The sequence below is a fragment of the Vombatus ursinus genome, unplaced genomic scaffold, assembly GCF_900497805.2.
Source record: "Vombatus ursinus unplaced genomic scaffold, bare-nosed wombat genome assembly UNPS02014790.1, whole genome shotgun sequence".
NCBI classification, from domain to species: domain Eukaryota; kingdom Metazoa; phylum Chordata; class Mammalia; order Diprotodontia; family Vombatidae; genus Vombatus; species Vombatus ursinus.
The window spans coordinates 630978-652127 of record NW_020954568.1 but is presented as its reverse complement, the minus strand read 5'-3'; the positions used below and the strand labels follow the sequence as shown (position 1 = coordinate 652127).

Below are 21150 nucleotides of genomic sequence, written 5' to 3'. Positions count from 1 at the left end.
GGAGGCGGGACTTGACGAGGCTCCCGTCTCCCCATTGGCTGGCGGGCCTCACGTCGCTACATTGTTACCCCCTCTTTCCACAGAATCCGCAGACGATTCGGAGCTCGCTGGCCCTTTGACGAGTGTTTGGGGGTGGCCAGGAAGAGCTGGGGGGAGGGGTGCCGAAAAAGAGAGGATCTGCCCTCCCCAGCACCTGGGGCTCCCGGACTTGGTTTCCCCTTTCTTGTAGTTACATAGTCAAGTCCACGAGTGAGCCACGCCCTGGGAGAGGCTCTCATGGCCACCCTGTCGCCCATCCTGGGGGTCCCCTCTCCAGTTCCTTTGGGAGCATGGGGTGACTAGAAGTGAATGCAGTTCTCCAGGGTGGCCCGACCAAGGGTGGGGGTCATGGGAGCTACCTCTTTGCCAGACACCGTGCTTCTCACACTAGTCCTGGCATTCAAGGCCTTCCCAGCCCGTTGCCAGTGACCTGCGAACTTTCCAGCCTTGCTTGGCCTAGACTCGATCGAGGTCCATCCAATTGTCCAGGCCTTTGACAAACGTCCTTTCTGAAATCCCTCCCTCCCCGTGAGGGCCTCTTGGCCTTCTCCCAGGTTCCAGAATGGCCTCATGCCCAGCGTAGGCCCCCCGGGCGCGTGTCCTCGGTCGCCCTCTCCCCATCGCTCGCGTTCAGGGACTCCCTGTTGTCGGGGAAGGCCAGAGCCTGCCCTGGGGACCTGGATCCCCACCAGTTACCGCCTGCGCTGGGCCACGTGGGGGAAGGAGGGACAAAGCTGGGGACGGGGATGGAACGGATGGCCAGTGGATAGCCCCTTGGTCAGAAAACTGCTGGGCAACCTTCTGGCCCTTCTTTGTGCCTCGGTTTCCACATCTGTAAAATGAGGCTACTGGTCCTTTCTGGTTTTGTTTTTCAGTCCCATCTGACTCTTTGTGAGCCCGTCTCGAGATTTCTTGGCATAGATACCCAAGTGGCTTGCCATTTCCTTCTCCAACTCCTTTTACAGATGAGGAAACTGAGGCGAACAGGGTGAAGTGGCTTGCCCAAGGTCAGAGCTAGTAAATGTCTGAGGCTGGATTGGAACTCGTGAAGATGAGTCTTCCTGACACTGTGGCACACCCTAGCTGCCCGGGTCCTTCCCGGGGATCCCCTTAACTGGCAGATGTTCCAGTGAGGCCCAGGACTCCAGTGTCTCCTCTTGGGGTGGCTGGGAAAGGGCGCCACAGCCCTTTGCCATCATTGCCTCCCGTGGGAGGGTGCCCCAGAGCCAGTCACAGGAAGGCTGGACCGGAACCTCACCTCTCCTCCTCAGAGTCAGGTGAGGCCAGCTGAGCCCCCCAAAAGAGCCACAGATTCACAGATTAGAGCGCTTGCTTTATTGGATACGTGGATTGAAAAGGGAGTCACATGTGGGGTAAACAGGCAGACAGACAAGAGTGAGCAAAGGGGGGCGGGGGACCCTCAGGCCATGCTGTCCCCCCTCCCCCCCAGACAGGGCAGCAGGGAGGGGGTGGGCCCCTCCTTTCCCTGACTCAGACTCTTCGCCCCCCATCTCATTGCTGGGGACTCATCTCCCAGGGACAGAGACTGCTGGGGAGGGGGGGCCACAGACTACAGAATGGGCTTTAGGAGCTGAAAGAAAAAGGGTGCACTCTTTCCTGACTGTGCATGGGCCTGGTAGGGGACACCCAAGCCCTCAGCCCTGCCCGCCTGGAGATGGAGCAGACAGTGGGCATGCAGGGCCCCTCTCTGGTCTGATGGGGAACACCTGGGGACGGTCTGAGCCCAGTCAGGCAAGGGACGGTTCTGAGAGCCGGGGCATGGGGCGCAGGGCATAGGGCACGGGGCCCAGGGCAAGCATCACTGAAGAAGGCCAGGGTGAAGCACGACACACAAGGAGAAGAGAGTCGGAGCCAGGGCAGAACCAGCCTTGGAGCTCGGGGGCCAGAGGGCCAAGCTTTCTGTGGGCCACCTCCTCCTGGGGGTGCCTTCCTGCCTCCCAGCCCCTCCTGGGAGAGGCCAGCAGCACCCCTGCCCATGTGCAGGAGGCTGGAGGGCTTGCTCTCCCTCCTTGGGGGGAGCCCAGGACCCACAGGATGGGTTCTCAGCCTCAAGGGCATCAGGGATGGCGCCTGGCCCCTGGCACACTGCTGTGTGCAGGCTGGGGCCCCATCCGGGAGCCTGGACTCCAGACCTGGGCAGAAACCCAGGAAACAGGGGGACAGTGGTTAAACCCAGGAAACAACACTCCACATGTGACCCCTCCTGGCCCAGCCTGGTCCCTTCTGTGAGGATGCCCCGCGGGAGCCCCCAGCTACCCACAGAACATAAATATGGAACCCCGAGGCACGGCACAGGAATGAGGCCCAGCTGCTGCCTGCAGGCCAGATAGCAGGGCCAGGAAAGACACAGGGCCTGTGCCCGGAACATACTTGAGTACATACAACATCTACGTAAACATACATCCATGCATGCCCAGTGCAGCACAGAAGACACTGGCTGGGAGGGCCTGAGGAGGCAGGCCTGGGGAGCTTTGCCCCCTCCCCCCAAACAAAGGACATTCTGGGCAGTGTTCCTTTAAGGCTTTCTAGGGCTCCATCACCCACTTCCAAATGCCTGCCTCTGGAGGCCTCCCTTCTGAACATCCCAGAACAGTGGGGGAGGTTCCAGGCAGCAGAGCCAGGCGTTGGTGAAGGGCTCAAAGTGGGCTGAGAAGGGTGGGCCGGGCTGGGCCTTCGGGCCAAAGGTGGTCTATCGTCCATAGGCCAAGCCAGCCACTGCCAGGAGGGCGAGACACAGCTCCCCTCAGACCAGCCCCCCCCCCAGGCCAAGGCCCCCCCCCCCCCCCCCCCGCCACTCAGGCCAGGGGAGCCAGGAGGTAGGGACAGAAGGGGCCGAGACTGAGGCTGGCAGGCAGGAGGGTAGGAAGGCCAGCCAGCAGGGGCCTCTCTGGGCCTCCACAGCCCTGGGGCCTCTCTGAGCCTCCACAGGACTGGTCAGTTTTCCTCAGAACTAAAGGTCCCCCACCCCCACCTCTCCCCAGCCCCAGGGGGCCTCCTGCCAAGCAGGGTTTACAGGGAAGGGTCCACACCAATCCTGCTGTTCTTTCCTTTTATTGAAATGAGCTGGTTTGGGCCTGTCCTGGAAGGCCAAGTTATAGTCTAAGGGGCGGAGTCAGACATACAAGGCCAGAAAGTGTGAGAACGTCAGAAATGCTGCTCAAGAAAGTAGATATGGGAAAAATAACGCAGATTGGTTAAAAAAAAAAAAAAAAGGCCCACAGTTGCGTGAGTGAGGGGGCCTCAGGGCTGGGGTCCTACATCTCCCCTTCCCCACCTCAGAAGGCAGGGCCAGCAAGGGCCTCTGTCCCTGCCCTACCTCCAAGCCCTGCAGGAAGATGGGGGCCCCCTGAGCCGGGCCTCCCTGCAGGCTCCTCTGCTGCCCTCAGCCCAGGAGACCCCCTCGAGGCCCTGGCTACACAGGACCCACGTGTAGCCGGAGGTACAGAAAGGGATCTGGCAACTTCTTTATTTCAAAAATAAAAACACCCCCGCCCCCGCCCCCCTGCCCCAACCCTCCAAAGTAAAAATGCTAATAAGTACTGTACGGTAATATCAGAAACATCTCTATACATAATTCTCTAGATTTCTCTTCAGACGTCTCCTGGTCACTCAGCGACAGTCTGGGGGCTCCCCTGCTCTCCTGCCTGCCCACACCTCAGAACAGCCCCAGAGGTGTGGCCCTCAGTATACGGAGCTGTTCCGAATACCGCAACACAGGACCATGCTGAGAATCATCTCGAAAATCTGCAGGGGAAGGAGTGCGTTAAAGACGGGGCCATGTCCCCCCATCTCCTCTCTTCCAGGCTAACTGTTCCTCAGACTGCATGGATTCTAGGCTCTCGCCTGTCCTGCTCACCTCCTGCTCTGGCCTCTACAGCTTGGCACTGCCCTGCCTCCAATGTGGCCCCAGAAACAACCACTGTTCTCTGGGTGAGGTCTGATGGGGGCCGAGCATAGAGGGCCAAACGCCTCCCTCCCCTAGTCCTGCTTGCAAGGCAGCCTCAGATCCAATTAGCTGTGCTGGCTGCCACAGCACACTGTCCATGCCTACGGAGCTTGTGGCCCACTCAGACCCCCAGATCCTTTTCAGAACAATTGCTGCCTGACTGCAGAGCTGATTTTTGATCCCTAATGCCAGACTTCATCTTCATCCCTACTGGATTTATGCCACTGTTCTGGGCTGCCCAGCTCGGTGCCAGGTCTCTCCCCCACCCTCCAGCTTGGTGCCATCCGTCCCTGTCCATGTCATGGATTCAAACGAAGACAGCAAAGGCCCTTGGGGGAAGCCGTTATTGGGGTTCCACCATCAGTGAACAATACTCCAGTGGCTGGGGCCTGCCAGGCCTTCCCAGGTGACCCTCCCCTTTGGGCTCCCTTCCTCACCATGATGACAGCCACCACGATGGCGGCAATGCCAATCAAATACAGCTTCCCCGAGAAGAGTTCATCGATCTTCTGGTGACAGTTGGCCTGCAGAGAAGAGCAGGAGAGGTGCCCCCGTGACCAGCTGGAATGGCTGCCCGCCCACCCCCCACCCGCCCAGCCTTCTGAGGCAGGCTGAGAGAAACAGGCCAAGCACATGAGACAGAAATCATCGACAAGAGGGAAAGACCGAGACCTGGAGAGTGAGCCGCGGGGAGACCCCCAGACCCACATCCATGCGCACACAGGAGGGAGGGAGAAAGAGAGGAGGCAGCTGGGGCACAGCCTCGCCCCCACCGAGATCCCCCAGCTCAGACCCGGCTCCCCGCCCAGTCGGCCAGCATCTCCACCTGCCCGCGGGCGGACGGACCTTACCTTAAAGGGGGTGATGAGGACGTTGCTTCCACTTGGGCATAGCTCACTTTTGACAGCAGCCGTGATTAAGGAGGTTAGCGCGTCAGAGCCACAGCAGCCCAGCTGTAAGAGAGAAGGACATAAATGACTCCAGCCCCTCACCGATGGCCACCACCGCCGCGGACAGGCGCCCTGGCCCGTCAGAGCGAGAAGGGCCTATCCAGCCTGGCAGCCTCTCCCAGACAAGCACGTCTACACCATCCACACCGTCCTCGCTGTCCAGGTGGGGAAGCTGAGGCCAGAGTGGGGCAGAGCCTGCTGCCCTCCCACCCCCACCCCACCCCCATTGCCACCTCTCACCGTCTCATGGAAGGACTTCACCACAGTCTTGGCATTGCTGGCATCGTCCTCCAGCACGGCCTTATTCAGAGCCTGGTCGTAGAACTGCTTCACGTCCTTGGCGATCTGAGGAGAGAAGAGGGTGGCGTCACTGGCGGCCAGGCCGTGGCGGGGCCTGGCGGCTGCCCATGCCTCTTGTCAGCTGGACAGAGCTTGTGGGGACAGCTGAGATTGGGGCAATGCCTGGGGGTGGGCACAGAGTAGGGCCGCAGACACAACCCTGCTCTGGGTTGATAGGAACCAGCTTCTTGTGGCTGAAATAATCAGATGATGGATTGTCTTTTTTCCACTGATCCTATATACAGCTAATCGATTTTGTCCTGCAGCTGCCTACGCCACGAGGCCTTGTGCCTGAACTCAGTCGGGAAACTCAGCTGGCCTGGGACGAGTCAGTTTAGACGCTGGCCCTCCTGCTCGTGTTGGGGAAATCTGCTGCCCTTAAAGGAGGCACGGGGACCCTGAGGAGTCGGGTCTGGTGTCTCTGCTCCAGAGCTACCTTCAAGGACGTCTGGGCCCCTGTCTCTAACCTCACGGCTGCACTCAAACAAGGAGCGTTTCTCAGCCACAGGCTGCAAGACCGATCCTGGTGACTTTGCCTTTTCAGATGGCAATCTCTTCTGCCCAATCTTAGCACCTTCCCCACCTGCCCCGCTCTGGTCTGGGTTCTCTGGCACCTCCCACAACTCCACGAAGGCTGGGGAACCTGACCTCCGGGGCTGGGGGTTTTTAAGAGGACCTGACGAAATGATTGGTTACTGCCAGCCCAGCTAATACAGTGAGCCTGCTTGGAACCTTGTCTCTCAGTTTACCCCGATTTTCAAACGTGACACGCTTAAGAAAGCACCTCCTGAAGCCCTTGAGGGGAAGTGAGCCCCGAGAGGGAAAGGCGTTAGCCCGAGGTCACCCAGCTATGAAATGTCAGAGATAGGACCAGAATGTCGGTCTCCTGGCTCCCAGGCTGTGGCCGGTGGGGATAAGTAATGGGTCTGTGGGAGGAGGTGGGGTTCCTGGGCAGTGTTGAGAGGACTCCCAAGGAGCACCCCTTTCGGCAGCCTCTAACATTGACAGATGCATTCATTCCCTGCCTCAGCTCCCATTCCCCAGAGCAGCCCAGCCAGGGATGGGGCCTCAGGAGCATTGAGGGCTTCTGGCTAAGCCCTGCCCCTAGCAGTGGCCCCGAGCGTCCCGATGGCCACAAGTCTCTACTCTGCTTCAGCAGGTTTGCACAAGAGCTAGAAAGATTTCAGCTCCCTCTGGGTGGGGGAGGGGGTGAAGGAGGGAGGAAGGGAGAAGAGAGTAGATCTGATATGTGCCCCCCAAGTCCCCCCCCAACCCCCATGCCCCATCTGGGGCGGGCCAGAAGAAAGCAGCCGACCGCCTTCTGTCCAGAGCAGTATTATTATCACTGACTTTATTGTCCTCAGGGGGCTGCCCAGGATGGCCTCAATATCCTTATGGGCTTGGGGGCTGGCCAAGATTGTCTCGGCCCCATCTCCAAAGAGCCAGGAGCCACAAAGGAGGGAAGGAGTGCTCAGAGCCCGGCTCTCCAGGCTTCTAACCGTCCCAAACGCCGAACCGGGCCCCTGAGGCTCCCCCTGAAGACAGACGGAGGGCCGGCCCACTTCCCCAGCTTACCTTGTCCCGGTTGACAAAGCCCCAGATGCCAGCAGCCACCTCACAGGCAAACAGGATCACCAGGCAGGTGAAAAACTGTCAAAACCAGAAGTGAAAAGTGATTTGTGCCCTGCTGTGAGCAGGGGCAGATGGGTGCCCCCAAGAGACCCATGATCGGGGCGGGGGGAGGTGGGAGGGATTTGGGCTGGAAGGGCCCAGACCTGGGCTGGAGGTGCAGCCTGGATGCCCTGAGTTAGCCATAGGCATCCCCGCCCACCTCGGGCATCTGCTTTCTCTCTTGGAGTAGAAGGGGAGGTACTGTGCTAAGAGAGCTCGAGGGTCAGCGCTACCACTCTGCCACCTTACAAAGAGAGGAGGAGCTGGTTTCCCCAGCATCTGAGACAGGCGCGGCATGTCGTGCACCCAGCATCCTTGAAGAAGCATCCCTTGGAGTAGGCATCCGCTCCAGTCTGCTCAGAGACTGCCCGGGAGGGGGCCCCTCCGTCTGCCCGCGAGCCTGAACAGGCCTCGGGCACATACCCCCAGCCTCCCCCAACCGCCGGGGGTTCCTGGTTCTACCCCTTGGACTCCAAGGGCACAAGGCTGGCTCCCCTTCCCCAAGAGTGCCAGGGTTCACGTGCCAGTGAAACATTATGACCAAACGTCAGGGGTCATCTAAACCCCGGTCATGTGACACTGAGTGAGGCCTGGGAGCTGAACCTTTATGTCCAGCACAGACCGAGAATGCGTGCCAAGGGCCAAAGTCTTGGGAGAGGACTCGGAAAAGGGAACGTCACCACTGGCTTTACAAAGAGATTCTGAGCACTGGGAGGGCCTTAGAACATAGAAGGTCTGGGCCTCCCAACACGGGAGCCGTGTGCGGGGCAGGCCCGGAACGTGGGACACGTCAGGACTGGTAAGGCCAGTGGGACCCGGATCCTGAGAGCTGGAAGGGGCTTGAGCAGGCAGGCTGTCCAGGGAGGGAGGCCCTCAGAGAGCACCTGGGTTAACTCAATCCCACCCAGCAGACACTGATCAGATCTACTTTGACCACAGCACCAACTGCTTTGTTTTACAGACAAGGAAACTGAGGTCTGCAGAGAGGTTCCCCTCTTCTTCTCTGCCCCACAGCAGGCCAAGAAGCTCCAGGACTCGGGGGGCTGGCCAACTGTGGACACAGCCAGGCCCAGTGACAGCCACCAGCACGCACCAGGCTGATGAATGGGGCCTACAGGGTCCCACATAAACACCCGGCTCAGCAGGCCTGCGGTGGATATGGCTGGCTCTGGGGTCAGGAAGATCCGAGCTTAAATCTGGCCTCACACACTTCCTAGCCATGTGACCCTAGGCAACTCACTTAGCTGCCACCTGCCTCAGTTTCCTCATCCATAAAGTGGGGGTCATAATAGCTCTGACCTCCCAGGATTTTTGTGAGGTGCTAATGAGATATTTGTAAAGTGCCTGGCACACAGCAGGCACATGATCAATCACCATTCCCTTCCCCTTCCCTTGCTTGGCCATGGCCTTGAGGACTGGCTGGACTGGCTTTGAGCCCTACCTCCTCCTACCCTGCCCCGACAGGTCCCCAAGAAAGGCACCCAAGCCAAGCTACAAGCTGTGGTCAGCACTAACTCAGACATTCAAATCCCTGAGCTCCACCCTGCCTGCTGGCCTTCCCTGGCTGCCCTGGGCAGGCGGCTCACTGCTTTCTGCCCACCTGTCCCATCTGAGTCCACCTGAGCCCAAAGGCGGCTGAGCCTGGGAGTCGAGGCTGCATCTGCCTAAATCTGTGACTCTAGGATGGGACGACCTTCCAGCCCGTGTGGAGGGTGACAGGTGCCCCTGCTTCTCAGGCAGAGAATCTTTCCTCAGCCTCCTCGCCCAGGGCAGTCACCACCAGCATGCCTCTGTCCTGATCCTTTCAAGGTGCCCGTGTCCCCTTGATAACCCACCCGGCCAGTCCCCCTCACCCCCCCAGCCCTCGCCTGGCCTGGCTGTCCCCACCATCCCCCTTTGGGGACACATGGAGGGAACGCATGGGCGGGCCCGAGCCCCCTCCTGGTTCTGTGCCCTCCTCTGGGGCTGTGCGGCTCATCAGTGCCTTCCAGCTTGGGCCTGACCCCTTATCAGAGGACGGATCCTGGGTTGGAAGGCCCCGACAGTTCTGTGCCTCCTGGTTAGGCTGCTCTCAAGGAAGGCCTCAGATGAGGGGCGGGCTCTGCGGAACCCGAAGAGCTTGGGCTTGTTTTTTTTGGGGGGGGGGTTCCATATGGGGAAGTGGATGTTCACGGAAGGCAGCTGGTCTCTTTACCGTCCCCAGCAGGCACTGAGACTCCTGGATAGCGCCATAGCAGCCGAGGAACCCCACAAACATCATCACGGCACCCACAGCAATCAGGATGTAGATGCCTGGGAGAGAAACACAGACAGGGCTGCTGAGGGGCTGCCCCCAGCCCCAGCCCTCCCAGCCCCTCTGATTTAGGGGCCACCCCCGGCCCTGGCCCCCCAGCCCCTCCGAGTTAGAGACTGCCCCCTGGCCCGGCCCCCTCAGCTCCTCTGAGTTAGGGGCCGTCCCCAGGCCCTGCAGCTCCATCAGCCAATGCTTAGGAGGCGGCCAGCGACCTCTGCCCTCTGCCACTCAACCTGCCTGGAACACCCTGCTCCCTGCCCGGGCCCCACCCTCCCATGCACGCAGAACCACCTCCTGTACGTGTCTAGGCAGCTGCACTTGTGGAAGCTTCCTGAGGGCAGGGACCATTTTTCTTTTCCCTTGCATATGTATGCCCAGCACAGGGCGTGGCATACGGCAAGCCCTTGAACGCTGACCAGCAAGGCAATTGTACTGAACATGTACAAGTCCTTGGCCAAGGAGGGTGCAGAATGATGGGGGTTGCGGGCACAGCTGCCCTTCTCAACACCAGGCCAGGACGTCGGCTCCTCCCCCACCTCTGCCCACCCTGAACTGGAGGAGTTTGGAGCCCAGACTACTCAGAGCCCGGGGTCAGCCTCAGAAGCTGCCAGGGGCCAGGCCGGGGCAAGAGGATGCGGGGTGGGCACAGAGAAGATGCCAACAGATCACCACCTTCAAGCATTGGGGCCAGGGACCATGGGAGGAGCTGCAAAGAGGCCAGGAAATACTTCTGATATTCACAGCTATCTCAGGAGGTAGTGAGCTTCCCACTGTGTTGGGGGGAGGCAGAACACCTCCCTTCCCCAACCTCCCTGGGGCATCCCCCTCCTCCTCTAGGAGCAGCTCAGATAGCACCTCTTCCGGGAAGCCTCCCAGCCTCTCCCAGGGCTCTTGAGGCCCCAGGCTGGCTCCTGACTGCAGACCCACTCCTGTAAGGAGTTCCAGACCAATGAAGTCTCTGTGCTCCCTCCCTGTCCACAAAGCTCTATCTCTGGGGAGAGAGCAGGACTAGTGAGGGAACCAGTTCAGGCTGGGAGGGACATGGCCCAAGGTGGCCGGACTTGCTTGCACCCCAGAGCCCCACCGAGGCAGACAAAGCAGCCCAGTGGGTGCGTGGCAGGGCACCGCGCCAGGCACACCAGGGAAAGCCTGCTCTGGGAGGGTCTTAGCCATGATCTCAATCAGCCTCTCAGGCCCAGAGAGAAAGGTGAAGGTCTGCCCATGGTCACAGTTAGGACCTGAATCTAAGGCAGAGCCAGAGTGAAGCAATGGGTGGATGGGTGGACCTGGGAGGAAGAAAGACCTGAGTTCCCATCCTGCCTCAGACACTTCCTGGCCAGTCACTTGTCTGCCTCAGTTTCCTTATCTGTAAAATGGGGATCCCAACAGCACCCACTTCCTGAGGTTGCTGAGAGGCTTAAACAAGGCCACACACACAAAGGGCTCTCACTTCTCTATGCCTGCCACTGTGAAAAGCTGAGGCAGCTTGGCGGCGGCACCCCCGTCCCCGACGCTGGCCCCACTCTCACTTCCCTGGCGCCTGTCTGAGGACACCTCGCATGGTGACCAGAACGTCCCAGTTCTCTTGCCCGGTCTGCAGCCGCGCTGGGCATCGGGACAGGGAGGGGGAGGGGCCGCTGGGTAGAAGCCTGCCAGGATGGCCCACAAGCTGCGGGCACTGCCCAGCCTCTCCACCCCCATGCCTTTCTCTGGCTCACGAGCCCCTGGGTTACCATGACGATGCCCCAAAATCACAGCCCTGAACTCTCTCTCCCAGGGCATCCTGGACTCTGGGCCCTGCTCCAGAAGCAGGCTGGCACTGGGCTCCAGAACAGGCTCCAGGCAGGGCTGCTGGTGCAGGACGGGGGGCCGCGGCGATGAGAACCCCTCCAGCACCCTTCTGCTGCGGCCTTCCTTCCGCCAGTCCCAGTACCAAGTCCCATAGCCACCTGTGGCCAGTGGGACGGGAGCCCAGACTCCATGGGCCTGGGCAGGCCTTGTGGCATCCACAGCAGGTGGCCTTGGAGTCACAGAATCTTGGTGTGGGAGGGGACCTTGGAGCTGGTCAGAGAGATAAGGGGCTTACCCGGCTCCCCGCGGGGAACCCAGGTCATGGCTGTGGGGCCTCGGTGGGGGAAGGAGGGCCCCAAAGCCTGGGAGCCACAGTGCCGAAGGGAAGCCCCACCCCTTGCCAACCGTGTGACCTGGGGGACCCCTCCAACGGGCCGATAGGAGTAACCATCCTTTAAGAGAGCTCTGCTCTCGAAGGGCTGGAGGGGAGGGGACCAGATGGGGAAACTGAGTCTGGAAGAGCAAGGACTGCTGCTGAAGTCTGAGGTAGTTACAGGAAATGGGGCAGGGAGGGAAGATCGGCAATTCCACGGGGAAGTCAGAGAGGGAGAGAGGGCACCAAGAGGAGGGCACAGCTTCAGCAAAGGCACAGTGGTGGGAGAGCACAGGCCACGCTCAGGGCTCTTCTACTCTGCAGAATATGGAGGAGAATAACAAGGCCAGAAAGGTGGGGTGACCCCCGACTCTGAGGGTTAGGAAAAGGAGGTGAGGCAGCAAGGTAGCCCTGAAGAGTCCAGAGCAGAGGAGGAACTGTGTATGAGGAAGGGAAGGTGGATGGAGCTCAGAGAGAGAGAGACAGAGCGACAGACACAGAGACAGAGACAGAGACAGACAGAAGGAGATGGAGACAGAGATAGTTGATCCAATGAAGTGCTAAGTTTGGAGTCAGGAAGACCCGAGTTTAAATCCTGCCTCAGATATTCACTGCGTGAGCTTGGCCTCACCTAACCTCTGCCTCAGTTTCCTCATCTACGAGAGGAGGAGGCTGGACTCGTTGCTCTTTAAAGGTCCCTCTGGTTCTGGCTCCAGAATCCCAGGAGGAGCAGAGCAGAGGGGGAAGGCAGGGCCCATCACCGCGGCGTGCCCTAAGGGGCCGGGCTGAAGTCCTACCACTCCCCAGGCTTTCCAGGCGGGCACAATAAGCCCATTGTCCCGTCCCTGGGAGCCCCACCAGCTGTGGAGAAGCTGAGCAGGGCCACTGGCTCCCCATCCCCCCACGAGGCCGTCCCATGGGAGGGCCAAGGGCTCGCTCCCAGGCATCCTCAGACCAGCGGTGACCACCTCCTCCCCGGCCCCCAAATGGGCCCCTTTAGACAGCCTGCTCGAGTCCGTGGGATCACAGCTGTAGGGAGTGGGGAGTCCAATCGAGGCCCAGGGGCACCAGCCCCACATTTGGCACAGGCCCGTTGGAGGGGTCCCCCAGGTCACACGGTTGGCAAGGGGTGGGGCTTCCCTTCGGCACTGTGGCTCCCAGGCTTTGGGGCCCTCCTTCCCCCACCAAGGCCCCACAGCCATGACCTGGGTTCCCCGCGGGGAGCCGGGTAAGCCCCTTATCTCTCTGACCAGCTCCAAGGTCCCCTCCCACACCAAGATTCTGTGACTCCAAGGCCACCTGCTGTGGATGCCACAAGGCCTGCCCAGGCCCATGGAGTCTGGGCTCCCGTCCCACTGGCCACAGGTGGCTATGGGACTTGGTACTGGGACTGGCGGAAGGAAGGCCTCAGCAGAAGGGTGCTGGAGGGGTTCTCATCGCCGCGGCCCCCCGTCCTGCACCAGCAGCCCTGCCTGGAGCCTATTCTGGAGCCCAGTGCCAGCCTGCTTCTGGAGCAGGGCCCAGAGTCCAGGAGCAGCCCTTGCGGGGGGAGCAGCGATGGCGTGTGTGGCCAGGCCGTGACTCAGCCCCGGTGACAAAGTCTGCTCTGCCCTTGTCTTATCCCCCAGGTCTCTGTGTCCAGCCCAGCCGTGGCTGACTCCCACCCACCTAAGGACACCAAAGGTGGGCCACCAAGCTCCACGGGCCACAGAAAAGCAGTCCGTCTGCCCGACTCCAAACCTGTCCCCGCCAGCCTCCCCCAGCACCTTGTGCTGAGGACCACGTGCCTCAGACTTTACCAGACAAAACTGGAGACGCCCCTCAACCTCCGGGGTCCCCCCTCACCATCTCCTGCAAGCCTGACTTATGGTGGGGGGTTGGGCCCTGCCAGCCTTACACAGACACGTGCCCGCACACTTGTGCGCACGCATGCCTCTCACCCCCACTCTCTCTTCTCTCCCTTGGTACTGACCCCCTCCCGGATGCCCACTCCCCCCTTCCTTAAAACAATAAAAGCCTCTGAATCCTCCCATCTCCTCCCCCTTGAACAAGCTGTCTACACTCTGTTCTTCACCCGCTCTCTTCTAAACACCAGCAGGAGCTGGGTTCAAGTCCACGTGTCCCAGATAACTCGGCTGCGTGACCTGCTCCTGGGCAGACCGCCCTCCTGGGCTGGAGGCTGCAGGCAGGGGCTGCTGCACGTTGGCAGCAGGAGGGGAGGGCACGCTCCGCTGACGTCCCAGACAGAGCCGGTCTAGGTTAATTGTCCCGACGTCCCAGGGGAGTCAGAGGACCGTAAAATGCCTGGTAGACAACCCAACGCCGCCATCATCACGGCTCCTATGACCAATGTCATCACAGCTTGCTGGGTGCCCCTGGGAGGGTCCCTTCACCTCCTGGGCCCAGCCCTGGGGATGGGGGAGAGGCCTTGGCACACCTGAGACCACAAACGTACAGAGGAGGGAAAACTCATCCCAGAGGCGGGCCGGGCATGGTGAGCAGGCCTGCAGCAGCTGCCATCTAGTGCCAAGGGAACCCACACCAGGCCAGGCTACCTCTGCCTGGCAACAGCCCCAGCCCCGGCCTCTGCTCAGAAAGCTGTACCAGGGACTCCCCAGGGTCCCATGAAACCACCCCTCTGCTCCAGCATGCCAGGGAGCAGCACGGGTCCAGGTAGACGTGCCACCCCTGGGAGCTCAAAGAACCGTGGCTGCATCATGCACATGTGTGCTGACGGCCTGGAGGGGAGGCGTGGTTGCCAGCTAGGACTGAGGAGCCCAGGGAATCTCAGAGCCAGACCTAAGGGGCCTCCCCTCCCGGTCCATTGGAGGCTCCTCAGAGCTGAGGATAACCCGGGGGGGGGGGGAGAGGATCGTGGCCCTAGCAGGGTCTCTGAGAAGCAACTGCTTCAGAGTGCAGGAGTGGGGGTGAGGTCAGCCCCCACACAAACACTGGCCGCCTCCGAGGGGAGCTGAGGGGCCCGTGCCAGCCAAGGCTCTTGCTGGCTTCCAGGGGAAAGGGGGGACAGCGCCTCCCTGCACCTCAGCCTCTCAGCGGGCAGGGAATGCCCTGTCCTGCCGGGGGTTGGTGGCCCCACCACCTTCCTCCCCTCCATGGGGCCCGGGACTGGCAGCCTTCTGTGGTGGGTAGCTGGAGAGCTGGGTGGGCTGGGCCAGGCCAGAGGCATCTGGCCAGTGCCAGCCCCCAACAGAACTCAGCGGGCCTCTCCTCTGGCGGCAGACATACAGCAGCTGCCATCTCCTTTAGCACAACTATATAAGGTGAAAAGAGACAGAGCCGAGGGGCTTGAGGACCCAGATGTCTCCCGTCACGGCCAAGACGCCCAAGGGAGCCCTCTGGCTAAGAGACCCTCGGCTGACCCCCTCGTTTGACGGACAGTGGGGGCTCAGGACAGTGCTGATTTGCGGAAGGTCACACTGCTAACAAGCATTAGGAGCTGAACTCAGGTCCTCTGCCTCCCTATTCCAGGTATCCCCAAAGCAAAGGGCAGAGGTCATCAGGGAAACCTCCCCACTGCCCGCCCCTGGCAACTAGCCTACTGGGGCTGAGTATCCCCGGGGCCACAGGGGGAATGGGCTCCGCCACCCCCCCCCCAGCGACTGCTGTCTTGGAGAAGCAGAAGCCAAATAAGGCATTGGGAGAGGGAAGGCGATGGAGGGGATGGAGCAGCCCCAGCACCCCTGGGGCTGTGGAGGATGTGACTCAGCCCTGCCCTCCTCCCTCCCTCCAGGCAAGGGACAGTGAGGAAGTACCAGGCCTTCCCAGGACTCCCTGCCCTCCCCGAGGTCCAGAACCTAACCCAAAGGGCCCGACACACCCACATCCCTGTGGGGGGGGGCACAGGTGCCCCTCATCACAGACATGCTCCTCTGCGAACAAGAAAGTAGAAACCTAAAAACAGGGCTAGGGAAGGAGGCCAGGTAGCTCTGGCCCAGGACCAGTGTGCCACCCAAGACTACCCAGTAAAGGAGCCCCAAGTGGACTAAGGAATACCTGCTGCCAGACCCAGGGTGGTGATGGGGGTGGGGAATCCCCTGCCAGCCCCAGGGGCGATGGGGGTGGGGATCCCCTGCCAGCCCCAGGGGCGATGGGGGTGGGGATCCCCTGCAGCCCCAGGGGCGATGGGGGTGGGGATCCCCTGCAGCCCCAGGGGCGATGGGGGTGGGGATCCCCTGCCAGCCCCAGGGGCGATGGGGGTGGGGATCCCCTGCCAGCCCCAGGGGGCGATGGGGGTGGGGATCCCCTGCCAGCCCCAGGGGCGATGGGGGTGGGGGAGTCACCCATCTAATGGCCTGGGCCAGAGCCAGGTGAAGCTGCACACAAGGCCTGAGGCTCCCCCTCTTCCCCTGGCCTCCAGGGCTCACTAGACTATCCCCTGGGCTTTTGCTCAAGCACCTTCCCTGGGGCACCCTACTCCTTCCCCCCAGCCCATCTGACTTCTACACCCCTTCCAAACTCAGCCCAGACCCAGCTGTCCCAGAGGCCTCAGGGCCCCTCCAGAGGGCAGGTGCGTTTCTGCAGCCCCCCACCCCCATGGGGCACTTGATTTTGGGCGTGGCAGCAGTTCCTCCTCATGTTTCCCACCACCCCAGACTGGGAGGCCCCCCAGAGCAGGCAGGGTCCAAGTCTGCTCCTCCTGATACCCTGAGGACAAAGCTGGGAACACTTGGTGCTGGGGGGCTCGTCCACTGAACCCAGCTGCAGTTTGGAAAGACATCTCCCTCTGCAAGGCCAGAGGGGCCCCCACGCCTGAGGGTCCCACCAGCTGTCCCATCAAGTCCAAATCCTCCATTACACAGATGGGAAAACTGAGGCCCACAGACGGAGACACTCAGCAGCGAGTCGCTGGCACACGGAGGACCCGACCTCAGGCCTCCAGACTGGCCTCCGCCGGGGCGGGCTCTCCCTCCCCCAGCCTGGGCCCCACTCACCCACGTAGAAGGTGCTGGGGGCTGGCTTGTCATCGAGATTCAGGTGGAGGATGCTGGTGGTCTGTGAGTCATGGCGGAGCCAAAGGGCCACCCCCAGGATCACGCCTCCGGCCAGCTGTCATAGGAGAGAAACCAGGTGAGTGACTGCGAGATAGGGTGGGGACCATCCTCTCACCCCCCACCCCAGGCCGGACGAGCTCTCCAGCCCAAGGCTGGCGGTTCGGACGCCGGCTCTGCACCTGCCCATGCGTGGCTCCAGCCCGCGAGGTCCTGGCTGAATGGCGCTAGGCAGAGGCTGGCCCCACGCCACCAGGGAGGGGAGCCAGCCACGACCGGCGCTTAACCACAGCCAGGTTTAGGTCACGACTCCCCAGGGCCCCAGAGCTGCAGGAGACGGCCCGCGGACGGCAGAGGAAGGCACTCTAGGATTCTGGGTCCCACTCCCACGGTGGCTGCGGTTTTCTTACCCTCGCAGGACCGGGCCTGTGGTGCGGACAGTGGCTTTGGAGGGCTGCCAAAGGAGGAAGCCTGCTGTCCGTGCCTGGGGGTCAGAGGATATGGTCCCGGGGTTTCTGGGCTCCTTAAGACTTCCCTTCAAGAAAGATCTCCTGACGTGCTCTCACCACTCCTTGGTGCAGGGGAGAGCGTGTGTCCTGGGCCCAGGCCCCACAGGCCCCGCAGGCCCCCTGTAGCAGTGGCCACTGTACTTTGTCTACCCTAAAAGCTGCTCTCTTTCTTTTTTTTTTTTAGGCAATTGGGGTTAAGTGACTTGCCCAGGGTCACACAGCTAATAAGTGTCAAATGTTTGGTCTGAACCTGGATTTGAATGCAGGTCCTCGTGACTCCAGGGCCGGTGCTCTACCCGCTACGCCACCTAGCTGCCCCAGAGCTGCTCTCTTTCAAAGAGCACCAGGCACCTAGACCATTAGAGTCAAGAACGGTTTTCGATTACAGAATATGGAAAGTCAGAGCGGCAGGGTCTTAGAACAGTGAAGGTGGAAGTCACCAGGAAGGCCCTTAGCTCAAAGAACGTGCTACGTCAGATCCCGGGGAACCTCGACCATGACGTGCAACCCTTTCCCTGAACTGAAGAGGTAAACTGAGGCCCGGGGGGAGAAGGGACTTGACCAAGCTGACCCAGACCGTCAGAAGCAGATCTGGGGCCAGAACCTGGCCCTCCTGGCCTCTCCCGGGAGGCCACACGGCCTTGAAGGACACCAGCCAAAAGCCCCAACATTTGCTCCCACTCTGGCTCCCCATGCCTTCTGGAGGCCCCAGGGACCAGCAGCCTCCATCTTCTACTGCTCCCCAGGCCTGGGGGAGAGCCTGTCGCCTGCTGTGACCACACCAGCAAAACAGTGTGCCCGAGGGGCCTCGCGCACACGCACAGAACCCTAAAAACAGGGCTGGGAAAGGAGGCCAGAGGCTGGGCATCTCTGGCCAGGAGCAGCATCCCCCCCGAGAGCAGCCAAGTGGGGAGCCCCAAGCACACTAAGCGGCTCTCTCTCTCTCTCTCTCTCTCACACACACTCACTGTCCCACACACACACTCTCTCTCACATACTCTCCCACACACAACCACACTCTTACATACACACTCTCCCACACACACTTTCTTACACATACACTCACTCTCCCACACACTCACACTCATACACACTCTCTCTCACACACACACACACATACTCTCCCACCCACACACTCACTTTCTCACAAAAACACACTCTCACACACTCATTCTCTCTCACACACTCACTGTCCCACACACACACTCTCTCTCACCTACTCTCCCACACACAATCACACTCTTACATACACACTCACTCTCCCACACACTTTCTTACACATACACTCACTCTCCCACACACTCACTCTCACAAACACACTCTCACATGCACTCACTCTCCCCCACACACACTCACTCTCACACACTCATTCTTTCACACACTCACTCTCACACTCACACACTGTCACACTTATTCTCTCTCACACATTCACTCCCCCACACGCACTCTCTTACACACACACACTCACTCTCACCTTACAGACAAACTGAGGCCAGGTGCTGTGAGTTGCCCTCTTCTCCCATCATCCCCCATCGCCCAGATGCCTCCAGCTCTCTCTCCTCCCCCACCGGTTTGACGTGATAAGGTGGCCTTGCTTTACTCCTGACCAAGGCCTGCTCAAGTCTCCCCCGGCAGATTGTTCCTTCTGTCATCCCCACTCTTATTTATCTTCCATTCCTCCCTCTGTACCGGCTCCTTCCCTTCTGCCCGCAACCATGGCCCAGTCTCACCCATCCCCCAAAACCCTCCCTGGACCCTCGATCCCCCCCAACCATCCCCCTAGCTCTTCTGCCCTTTGCAGCTAGCTAAGGCTCTTCTTAACTGATACTATCTGGCTTCTGACCTCATCATTCCATGACACTTCTCTCCAAAGCGACCAGTGACCTCTTAGTGGCCACATCCCATGGCCTTTTCTCACTCCTCATTCTCCTTGGCCTCTCTGCAGCCGCCCGTGCTGCCGGTCACTCTCTCCTCCAGATTTTCAAACCTCTCTCCTGGGTCTCCTCCACCCTCTCTGACTCCTCCTTCTCCGTCTCCTTAGCCGGATTCTTCTCCAGGTCACGCCGTCTAACCGTAGGTGTTCCTCAGGGCTGTGTCCTGGGCCCTCTCTCCCTCTGACCTGCTTCACCGGGTGCTCTCCTCCGCTCCAGTACCATCTTTATGCTCAGGATTCCCAAATCTCCCTTTCCTGCCCTAGTCTCTCTGCTGACCTCCCATCTCTCATCCCCAGCTGCCTTTCAGACGTCTTGAACGGGATGTCCAGTCGACTTCTTAAGACTCATTCTGTCCAAAGCCAAACTCGTGGTCTTTCCTCCTCAATTCTCCCCTCTCTTACCTTCCTTGTTCCTGCAGAGGGCACCCCCATCCTCCCAGGCCCTCAGGCTCCCAACCTGGGTGTCATCCTGGGCTCCTCACTCTCTCCCCCTCAGATCCAATATGGCGCCAAGTCTGGCCCAGACTCTCATCTCCTCACGCCTGGACCACTGCAGTCGCCACCGAGGGGTCTGCCTGCTTCCGCCTCCAAAGATCAGGTCTGACAACCTGATCCCCCCTCCTCCATGGGGGCTCCCGATCGCCTCCAGGAGCGAGTACAAACTGCTCTGCTTGGCGTCAGCCCTTTGCCACCTTCTCACCCTCGCTCCCCAGCACGTACTCTTGGGTCCAGTCCCTTTGGCCTCTGCTCTTCCAAGAACAAGATCCTCTGCCCCTCAGTTCTGGGCATGCTCCCTGGCCCCCAGGCCTGGAAGGCTCTCCCTCCTCAGCTTGGACACTGACCTCCCCAGCTTCCTATGGTCCCATCTTCTTCAGGAAGCCTGGCCCAAGCCTTCCCCCCCTCTCCGTTCCAGTGCCTTCCCTCTCCTAATTATTTCTTACTTATCCTGTAAATCGCTTGTTTGTACATATCTGTCTACACATTGTTTCCATCACTGGACTGTGAGCTCCTCGAGGGCAGGGCCCGGCTTTTGTCTCTTTGTAGCCCTAGCACTTAGCACAGAGCCCGGCGACAGTAGGCGCTTCATACATGTGGATTACCTGACCCGCACATACACACCCTCCCCCACCCACAGACACGCCCATGGCGGCACACGATTTCCCCTCAAGGACAGAGTCCTGTGTGCACAGGGCTTCCGCCTGTTTCCGTGTCAGAGAGAAGCGGCAGGAAAGGCCTGCTGAGCGCGGACCGGCTGGAGGAGAGGCTCGGTCAGCCTGGGCCACGGTCCAGAGCCCAGAGACTCCGGGCGCCAAGAAGAGTCACAGCTCTCCTGGAGGGAGGTGAATGCGGATGGATGGACAAACCCACCCCACCCCCCCACCCCAGCAAGTGTCTGCCAGCACCTCCCTGGGCCCGGCCTCGTGCCGGGCGCTAAGAGCCATTCAGAAGAATACGCTGCCCAGCCCACTGCCCAACCTGACTGTCTGCCTTCACAGCACCTCTCATAGGTGCTTTTTTCTATCATAGACACTCGTCCAGTCAAGAATCCTCATTTTACAGATGACGAAACTGAGGCCCAAAGGGTAAGAGACTTGTTCAAGGTCACAAAGCCAGTAGCTGGCAGTGTCTGGCCTTAAGCTTGGTCTGTGTGACTTCAGGTCCATGCCAGTATCTGCCATACCACGCTGCCTCTATCAGAGCCACTCCTAGATCTGGCCCTGACCCTCGGACATCTGGAGCCCTGCAGGAGCCTCGCACCTGGTCTCTCTGCCTCCACAGCAGGTCAGACCATGTCAGCCCTCCCCCAGAATGTCCTGTGGCTCCCTGTTGCCTCTGGATGAAATGGAGGGTCCTCTATTGGCCCTCAGGCAAAGGCTCCTTCCATTCTTCCTGTCCACAACTCTTCCAGATGAGCCGGCCTCCTCGCTACTCCCAAAGCAGAGCCCTCCACACGCTCCCTGATCCGATGACAAGACAGTGTTGTGTCGAGTGCTCAAAGGTGGACCGGAGAGGTCAGGGGCTAGGCCTTGAAGGGCATTTCAGGCAAGGGGAGCCTGTGCAGCGCACTGGACAACAGCCCCGACTCTGGCCCTCAAAGAGCCTCCAGTCTAGCGGGGGACCGGTGGAACCTTGGAGTTGGAAGAGCCTTCAGAGGCCGCCAGCCTAACCTATTCGCGTCTGCACGGGAATCCCGGCCACAGTCCTGCCAGTGGGCGTCCCGCCTTGGCCTGCAGACCTCCAGGGAGGGGGGAGTCTCCTCCCCAGAGAAGCCCCCC

General features: G+C 60.5%; 1 protein-coding gene across 3 annotated transcripts; it reads right to left on the bottom strand.

Moving 5' to 3' along the window:
* Positions 1–3095: 3095 nt before the first annotated feature.
* On the bottom strand, positions 3096–20395 carry CD81 (CD81 molecule). 3 transcript variants are annotated; one of them, XM_027868701.1, is made up of 8 exons: positions 20351–20395; positions 16376–16490; positions 9161–9258; positions 6871–6945; positions 5197–5301; positions 4858–4959; positions 4444–4530; positions 3096–3804 (listed from the first exon to the last, which is right to left on the bottom strand). In XM_027868701.1, exons 1-8 carry the CDS (start codon positions 20378–20380, stop codon positions 3742–3744), a joined length of 675 nt encoding a protein of 224 aa, XP_027724502.1. In that variant the 5' UTR covers positions 20381–20395; the 3' UTR covers positions 3096–3741. The 3 variants fall into 3 exon arrangements, with proteins under 3 accessions (XP_027724502.1, XP_027724503.1, XP_027724501.1); XM_027868702.1 differs by lacking the exon at positions 20351–20395 and adding an exon at positions 19277–19321; XM_027868700.1 differs by lacking the exon at positions 20351–20395 and adding an exon at positions 18785–18856.
* Positions 20396–21150: the final 755 nt, after the last annotated feature.